A 10,000-nucleotide genomic window follows, 5' to 3' on the forward strand; every position below is an offset into this window, starting at 1 on the left:
TGCGACTGCCTGGTAGGAGATTTGGCATCATTAAGCGTTTGATCCTCGATGAAAGTCACCAGCATGCCTCAAAGAACCGAGGCATGTTTTTGTTCCGAGATGGCTAAAGTCCGCCGTTAATTTAGCCATTGAAGAACAAGTGAGCCAGGTGGTAGAGTCTAGAAACGATTCTTCTTCCAAAACGAAGCTTCCGTCGCGGACTTAGGCCTCATTTGCTAAACTTCGGCATGTGTCAGTATTGGTAATTAGAACTGCTCTCTAGACTCTTAATATTTTCTTGAAATGGGCGGCCTTAACTAACATCCTCCGCTGCAAAAATTCTGGGATATCCCATAATAATCTTTCATACGTAAGGCGCCGTGACTATCGTGTGCTAGCGTGACTCAGACACGGCCGGGAACTGGCGAGAAAGGCCAGGCAGCAAAGTCGAAGACCTTCGAAGTTTCTAAGTTATTTTTACGGGCCAAAGAGAAATCGCAGGTCGGTTAAATTCGCAAGCAAGCGTTCCGTGAGTGTGTATCATGGTTTTCCAAGCAGATGTACTTTGAATTGCAATAGAATCGAGCCCGCCGCGAAGAAAAAAGACAAAGAACGCCTGATCGCAGCTTTAACTATAGCAAGAAGAAAACTTCAGCTCAAATGTAAGTTTTGCTTTGTACTTCAGCGTTCCTTTGCAGACAAATTTTCTGTTTCATGGGCTTTTTTTTTTCTGTATGAGCAGCGTGTTAGCTTAAGGCTTCCTCTTTCTGTGTTGTCAGATATAATCATTTCACGGAACGAGCAGTTTTTATTTTATTTATTTTTTCCATTTTTACTGCATTAGTTTTGTACCAAAAAAGTAATTTCAAGTAGAAACATTTCAATTACCGACGTAACCAATTTGCAAACGTTCAACCTCTCTCTCTAGCCACTATTCATTGACTTTTACTTAGGTATGGATTCGTGCAAGTCGAGATTGTTTCCCTTGGCCTAACACCGCTAACTCTAACGTGTCCTGACCTAACTCTCGCCTAAACCGAAGCGCTAGCGCTAACCCTAAGCAATAACCCTAATCCTGAGCACTAGCCCTAACCCTAAGCAATACCCCTAGACCTGAACGTTAACTCTAAGCTCGACCCATAACCCTAACCAAAACCGAAGCGCTAACCCTGACCCCAAACGCTAACCCTAACCTTGTTCCGCAACCCTATCCTTCAGCGTTAACCCTAGTTTCAAGCGGTAATTTGAGTGAAATTAACGTCTTTCGGTCGCACCTTAACATGAAATCAAAATTTTAACATTTTTTTTTTTCACTCCCTTTGTAAGCTTCACACACGTCAGACGAAATATATTTATTGAAGTATCACTCTGATTTCAATTCCAGTCGGTCTATTTAACACTAGAACTAAAACTGTTTCGCTATTTCATGTTGCCTGAATTAACCTCACGGCACATTGTTCGCTAGCTAAAAAAAAAGATGTTTTATTACCCACTTTGCAAAATATAATTCTTGATTACGCCAAGGAACCGCGATCCAACATCTGTCTAAATATAAACTGACATAAACCTGATACAGAAAGTGTGCGGCTTGATGTCAACAAAACAAACCTGTAAATCATTTCGCATTGCTGTAGAATGCAAGTCAGAATACTCGGCTAATCGACTGTATGACAGAAATACGTTTAACATTCAAAAAACCGCACAAAGAAGAAAATAAATTACCTCCGAATTCAAAGATTCAAAAGAATGATCAACTGCTGGTTTCACTTCGATCCGGTACGTGACCTTTTCACTACCTTTTACCTCTGCTAACCGTCAAAAAGTTTCTGCTCCATTCGGCTGTCGAATTTCTTTGTGAACGAAAGTCTTCTATATTTTAAAAACGGCAGAAATTGTGTAGCATCCTTCATCGGCAAATTCGACTTCGAACCCGATAGAACGAGTAGTTTTTAGCGACTGCTAGATGATCATGATTTGAAACCCACAAAGCCAAAGTTTGTCGCATCAACAAACAAAATACTCTGCCACCCCCCCGATCCAACAGATTCTTTTGCCACCCAGATTCTGGGTGGTCACATGACCAGCGGCAACCAGGGTCTTTCTTCCAACGACCAAGGGAGGCAGAGAAGGGAGACCCAGGGAACGAGGTTGGTATAGGCTGAGGGTATCAGATTCACAGTGGCACACCCCAACCCAAAATTATCCAGAGTGCCCCCTTGATTAATCTTTAGGTTGATGTAGCAAAATACATGGCTTGTAGTATCTTGAAATTTTTTCAGATTATCGTCCAGACTTTTGCCACGACTATATTGCCATGAATACTAGGAATGCTAGAAATATATGTAAACTTGCTCCCTACCACAATCCATCGCCAGCCAATTGAGGAAAAAGAAAGCAAAACACTTAGACCAGTTTCTGATCTTTTTGTTTGCATTCATTTTGTAGGTTGTAGATTGATTGAAGGGAAGCAGGATTCAAGTGACATGGGATTAGGATTTTCTCAAGCCATTGCTACTGCTATAACATCTTCTTTTGCTTATAAGCCCCAGTATAGTTATGAGGGGACTCTGTTCCCCACAATCCAAGTATCTAGAAGTGGATTTGAAATTTTCCTTTACGACTCTGAGACGGATGTTCTTCTCATGAACACGTTCCAGTGGCTTCCTACAACTATTGTGTACTTGTGGGCTGTACTATACTACCATTTGCTGCTGACCACAACCACAAAATCATCAGATAGCTTCAAATGTAGTTATAGGAGATTGTCTGATGAATTTGGCGGTTTGACTCGGTTTGAAGGGCGCACAAAGTTTGCTGTCCCCATAGCCAATATTTCCCATAAGCAAAAACATATTACTGATGTGCTTTTTAGATCTGAAGGCGGGAAACGAAAACACGTACCATGAAGAAGGAACCGGCCGATAGGTGGATTTGGCTAACATAATTCAGCTAACATGTTTACATCTTGTTGGCACCCAATACAAATCATATGACAACTGTGCAATTTGTCATGTGACACAACTTAGTGTATGAGAGTATGTACAAGTACAAACAGAACGGTTTTACTTTCCAAAGGAATCATCTGGTCACATGATCTGAATTGGGTGCCAACAAGGATCCAAACACCTAAACCAAATCTGTCTCTTTTGATGGATAGCCAAAATTGTGCTGAATAATTGACAAGAGGCATTATTACAAATGCTGTGCTTGCCAAAGGCACTGCGGATATTTAGGGAGTCCAATGTAGTTGCAGTACCGTGTTAATATAACCTCCAGCCTCTTGTTTTTTCTCCAGATTACCCCTTACAGCTAAGGAAACAAACAGCAATATGCCATGTAACACAACACTTATTCCAAAGGGTAATTCACCGGCTCGGAGTGCAATTCACAGTGTAAAAATCTAATTACTGGGTTGCTTATGGTCAAACCCAGTCGAGGTCTACGTTTAGTTTGTTTGTTTTCTTTTTTTTTTTTTCTTTTTTTTCTTTTTTTTTTTTTTTTTTTTTTTTTCCGTGTCGGTAAAAGTCTTGCCTGTCACTCCCCTGGTAAGTAGTGTCTTTTTGTATAGAGCCTTCTGCCCGTATTTTCTTAGGATCGAGAGGGTAGTGGAACTGCGTAGATTTCTCTTGTGGACACAGTAGAATCATTAACTTAGCCTGCAATGGCGTCGAAAGTCATGCAACGCGAATGGCGTTTTAGTGGATCCTTAAACAAAATATACCCTTATGGAGCTCAATAATGGAAAGTCAGTTGGATAAACTAGGCATGAATCTCAAAAGCGACGAGTACTGGACTTCGACAACAATCTATCGCCCGTCGAGACGAAATCAAAGTGAGCAGTATTTACCTGAAGTACATGGTAATTTGACACAATTGAGTTTCTTGTCTTCACGCACGCAATCAAATAGGAAGAGGTTTTCGCCTCTAAGAGCAAATATGTTGTTTGTTTCAATAAAATTTTCGCTGGAAAAGGATTCTGTGGTATTTTCTGCCTTTGTGAATTATAATATCATGTTGTGTATTGAATTTTCGAGCTTAAGGTTTACAGGCCTGTTGGAAGCGTGCTTGAGTTTCAACAAAATGAGGCCCAAAATCAGTGAAAACTTGTGACGCAGATGAATAATAAAGTAGCTGCTATTTCCAAAATGATGGAATTACCTGGTGATAAATAACGTCGTACGCGTCTTGGAGAGTAAATTTTGACTTTGCTTAAACAAGAGTTGGGCGATTGTGATCTTTGTTTTGACTTCGCTCATTTCATTGTCAAACTTTATAACACTTGACAGAAAAAGAAACAAGAGTTGGGCGATTGTGATCTTTGTTTTGACTTCGCTCATTTCATTGTCAAACTTTATAACACTTGACAGAAAAAAAACTTACAAAAACCCGGTATCTTGCCATCATTTGACACAGATGCTTCACCACTGTTTGGCGAGTAAACATGCCGCGGTAACTTAATCACGGCGCCCGCTGAATTCCGGCCATGTCACTTTCGATTTTGCAATTTACTTGAACGTAGCAAAAATCTCCCAAAATGTTTGTCGCTGATCGTAACTTTTTATATTCTATATTCAAGGTTCAAAATTAATGTTGTTTTCATGTCGTAAATATTTTATTCTCGATCGACCGTCCGGGAAACTTCCTTCTGCTCTTTCTGAAAACTGTGTATCAATATTTATTTGCTTTTTCATCAATATTTGTTTTGCATAAAGCAAGCTAACAGAATCTGTACCTTGCTGAGTTCGCATTTGTTAGCGTTAATAGTATTTTCGGTCAGATGTTTCTGTTTTTTATGAGGGGTTTATTGTTTTGGTCTCCCATCCCAACACTAACCCCGCGAAACAGGGCTTGACTTCAGTGAAGTTTAGTATTACTAAGTTTTCGGATGCTCATAGGGCACACTTGTGGTGAAAAGAAGTTGTGAGGGAACTTGAAAATTATCAACATGTCAGCCCAGAAGCCAATGTTTCTCGCTTCTCTTTTATTTGTTATTCTTCAGAGACTGGAATGCTGTATTTCAATACCACACAATTCAGTGCCTTCTGATTTTCTGTAGCACGTACCACAGGCAACCCAGTGTATGCTTCACAGAAGCATCTAGTTATATAAAAAAGGCGTTAAGCAAGGAATTTCCAGGAAGGACAAGGCCGTGTTGTTAGCAATTTATTGTATTGTTACATTACTGTGGCTGCGCCACTATATTTAAAGTGCGAGTTTATTAGTTTGAACTCATGGGTAGAATTCATCCAAACCATCTCCAAAGTCTTACCACTCATCTTGTCTTTGTTCGCAAGAGTCTTTAAGTTGTTTTGACCAATTCTACCCATGAATTCTTCATCAAAACTCTGGCAGTTCCCTGGAATTCTCTTTGCAACAGAGATATGAAATTCCCTTGGAAGTCAGCGGATTGGAACTTAGTGAACTCATAAGCAGAATTTGTCGAAACCACCTCAAAAGTCATACTACCCATATCCACTAAATTCCAAGGTGATTGTTTTGAATGTAAAAGAGCTATTACGGTGAACCCATGGGCAGAATTGGTCCAAAACAACTCCACACTCATAACACACATCTTTTCTGTGTTTCAAAGAGATTTGGAGGGAACTCCCAGAGTTTTGATAAAGAACTCATGGGTAGACTTGGAAAAAGCCTTCAGTTTCCAATGTCATACTACGCATATCCACTAAGTTCCGAAGTCAACGTGAATGTGCAGGTTCCCTTTGGGCGTCTTTTACTAATAAGAACATCTCCTTGAAACTTAGCAAATATAGAAAGTATGACTTCTGAAGTGGTATGGACCAATTCTGCCCATAAGTTCACCTTTAAAACTCTTTTACTTACAGCAAAACCTGTAGAATTTGGTTTGGGCGAATTGTACCTATGCATACACCGTAATAACTGTTTTGCTTTCAAGACTTAGCGCATATGGGTAGTATGATTTTGGAGGTTATTTGGACATGACGTTGGAGCTAGTTTTGACCAATTAAACCCATGAGTTCACCCTAGTAACTCGTCTGCTTCCAGAAACATTCCCTTGAAACTCAGGAGGTATGGACAGTTTGACTTTGGGGATTGTTTGAACCAATTCTGCCCATGGGTTCACGCTGATAACTCTTTTGCTTTGAACTCAGGGGCAGAATTAGTCAAAACCACCTCCAAAGTCGTACTGCTGATAGCCGTTGAGCTCAGAGGGGATTTTCATGAAGGTAAAAGAGTTATTAGTTTGAACTCATTGGCAGAATTCGTCCAAACCATCGCCAAAGTCTTACCACCCATCTTGTCTTTGTTTGCAAGAGACTTTAAGTTGTTTTGACCAATTCTGCCCATGGGTTCACGCTGATAACTCTTTTGCTTTAAACTCATGAGCAGAATTAGTGAAAACCCTCTCCAATTTCTTTTTTAATTAATGCATTCATTATCGGCGAACGCGCACGTTTATGTTGAACATACAACCTCGTTCCCAGGACCTTTTCCCTTCCCTGGCTCGGGGGCCAGGGAAGGGAAAAGGTCCTGGGAACGAGGTTGGTTGAACATATACTTTATCGTCAAAATTTTTATTTTCTCATCTGATTCTATATATCACCCAATGAACTTCTGCGAAAGAAAAATTCGATTTGGATAAAATGCAATCTTTTTTAGAGTTTTAATAACGTTCAAATTTGCCGCCATTTTGGTCCACCATTCGCACCAGTCTTCCCTTGGTTTGGAATGAGTTGTGACGTACATTAAGGAACACGTGATTTCAGGCTTGACTCATCTCGCTTGTTTTACCTCTGTAAATGTAACTTAGTAGTTCATACAACATGCTGGAAAAGAGCATTTTTAGTGGACTACGAAAATAAATTTACAGAGGCAAAACAAGCGAGATAACTCAAGCCTCAAGTCACACGTTCCTGAATGGCATCGTTTGTTAACGAAAGGGACAACTGCGTCCCCGCCTCTGCCGGATTACTAAATGTTTAACACGAAGTGAAGGATGATGTAGTGAAATCATTCTAAACTTGGATCAAAGTGGCTGTTAGCCACTGAACTTGGAAAATAAATTTTGAAAGTGTGTTAATTATGATGCATCGATCGTTGACGAAGTAATTGTGATCTGAGTGAAGTCTAGGTTTCGAACAAGCGCATAATTTTTTTTTCCCATTCAAGGTTGTGTTGGGATATTTGTAACATTAAAACAGTTCAAGGTTACCAAACTGTTTGTTACTGAGGACTGCCTGCACGTTTTAATTACATGTATTTAATTTAATCAAATTTCAGATTTATAATTAAAAAAGTTTCAACCGCTCAATCTGAGGTAGGCTTAAAACAGAGTACTAGACTCCTTAAAAGTAAGCCACCTATCATTACGTTATATATGAATCTGCAGAATTAACTAATTTGTACATGTTTTCTCTGTGCTGCAGTCAGAAACGACAAGATAATCTTGTTTTGTCAGAACTGAGGTACAGGGTGAGCGATAAACTTGGGCCTGCAGTACGTAAACAAAAGATAAACACTTTCAAGCTCTTGAGTAATGCACAGGTACCTCAGTGCGATACATGCTGGATCGTCACGCGAGAGGTTAAGAGTTCAAATCCCATTGGTGTATACTTTTCATGTTTTGTTTGCTTCTTTTTCTGTCAAGAAACCATTTTCGGAAAGGCAGTGTTTGTGTTTCTCTTTCCTGTATCAAATAAAATCAGTGCGGATAAAGTGAAACGTAATGACTAAAATACATCAACAACGTATTAACCAAACTTCAAAACAGGAGAAACAACAAACAGGCTAGTATTGTTACTGTTAGCTTTGAAATAAACACCTTGTTATCTTTAAGAACATTTTCGGAACGCTAATTCTGAGTTCGCCGGAAATTAATTGTTGTTTTAAAGGTTAAGCTGTTATCAATTCTCTTTTGGAGCAGTTCCTTTGCGTTATCTGTTTGCGCAAGTTTATCCGATACCAAACCCTTGACATATCGCGTGTGGGACATGCCTGTCGACCTAAACGTGTATGTTCAGGCCATATGTTCTTATTCACTTATTATGAGTTTCCTCGTCAGCCCAAATTTAGGCGGTACTGGATAAACGACAATGCAACCGTGAAAACGAAAACAGTATGCGGTACTGGATAAACCACATTGGAACCGTGAAAACTAAAACAGTACAACCCGTACCGAAGATTCAAGCCGGGTCTGTGTCTGTTACCTAGCCTGCGAACACAGCCGTCCTTCTTCGCTCGCTTATAAGCTTTATTCTTCAGCAACTCATTACTCGGGTCCCGTAGGAGCTCGAGTTATCAAAGACGTTAGATTTCAGTTTTTTTTTCCTGTGCAGCAAAATGCACAATAGAAAAACGTGGCCGTGTTTGATTGGGCAATGCACAATAGAAAGCACGTGGCGGTGTTTTGATTGGGTAATGCACAATAGAAGCCACGTGGCGCTGTTTACTTTGGTTATTTAAAGCAAACCACGTAATCCAAGAATATGAAGCGCTCTGTGGTGCGTTGTTGGGATTACTGAAGATCGGTATTGCGTTTTCCTTAATCGATTTCTTCTTGGGGCGCTCAAAGCACATACAAAGAAAGGCATACGCTTTCCGCGGTAGACCCACACTAAAAGATGTCAAGCGTCAGCTTCGAAACGGGTCGTTCCGCGAACTGAATGAAACAAGAATATACTCGAATGTAACTGAAATTACCCTGCGAGCAGAGTCTCTTTCGATCTTCCTAGATAAGTCGGGAAGAGGAAAGTAGACTCTGCTCGCCGCTTCCACATTTTGTATTGAGCATGCGTTAAAAATTGAAAATTTATGTATCCGGTGTCAGTCACGCGTGACCAGTAGCCACAAAACGAAGAAGAAGTCGGAATATTTTCGAACAACTCCGGCAAACACACGACAATCAAGGAATCATTTCATTGGAAACTCAAGATAGTCCATATATCTTACAAATGCCATTTTATTTTTTTACTGAAAATTTTATAGGTTTCTGTCAGGCTAGTTTCTGTAACCGACACATATAGGAAAAACTCATGGGAATTCTAACAGTTAAAATTGCCACGCTGTTGTAAATTTCAAAATATTGATGACGCGTGGCGACTGATCATGCGCAAAAATAAAAAAAAACAGGTTTGACAAGTCAAAACTGGACTGACTCATCCTATTCTTCGGATGAGCGGCAAATCAAATAATGTGGAGGCGGCGAGCAGAGTCTACTTTCCTCTTCCCGACTTATCAAGGAAGGTCGAAAGAGACTCTGCTCGCAGGGTAAACTGAAATGGACTCAACTATTGAAAGTCATACAAGTCAAAACACTAATTCTTTAATAAGCAGCGGGTACCTTATTTAGAACTACTCTGAAGATGACAGCGAGAAAGAAAATAACTCCGCAAACAAATGGACGCTATATTGGAATCTTCTGAAGACAAAGTAAAAACATTTGCACAGCGGACAAATGGCCTCACGGTTGGACCATTTTCACCGCGAACAAATATCCTCCCGCTCAGTGTACCATTGACTACGGAGATAAGTTTTTTGTCTATTACGTTTTTTTCTTTTTCATTGTTAAACAGTTTGTTTCTTGTAATGGTCTAGCTTATATCCTTTGTTCAAATAGCCATATTAGCGATCGTGTTCACTGCCATCTTGTGTGTATAGTTCTGTTCTAGTTTCACAAGATTTGATGTCATCAGTGGAAAATGTGATCAGCTCTTTAGAAAATAACTTTGATGTAGTTGGAAAGGCTGTACAGTTATTTGATTCTCAATGATAATAAAGACTTCATTCCGAAGGAGAAATACAGGTCTCGATAAGCAAAAGTTGTTTACTTTTGTTTTGATTTGCGTGAGCATCGACATAGACGTGCCCTAGAACCAAGCAGAATTAAGGAGAAAAGGCCGAGACGTCTATTTTATAACAGCAGAAAAAGGAGGAAACTTGCAGGAACGTATTTGGGTAACAACGTACCGAGGTCATCCACATTTCATTGTATTACTAGCAAGGGAGATCACTTCCTCGTAAACACAACAAAAATATATACCTC

General features: G+C 39.9%; 1 protein-coding gene across 1 annotated transcript in view; it reads left to right on the forward strand.

Annotated features, from left to right (window-relative positions):
- The window catches only part of LOC137996953 (uncharacterized), an 18,568-nt gene extending 13,127 nt beyond the window's left edge, over positions 1-5,441 (forward strand). Inside the window, exon 6 of the mRNA XM_068842608.1 lies at positions 2,425-5,441. Within this exon, the coding sequence (XP_068698709.1) occupies positions 2,425-2,885 (461 nt within the window). The 3' untranslated portion in view covers positions 2,886-5,441. The remainder of the gene's footprint in view (positions 1-2,424) is intronic.
- Positions 5,442-10,000: the final 4,559 nt, after the last annotated feature.

This window comes from Montipora foliosa, chromosome 3, assembly GCF_036669935.1.
Source record: "Montipora foliosa isolate CH-2021 chromosome 3, ASM3666993v2, whole genome shotgun sequence".
NCBI lineage: Eukaryota > Metazoa > Cnidaria > Anthozoa > Scleractinia > Acroporidae > Montipora > Montipora foliosa.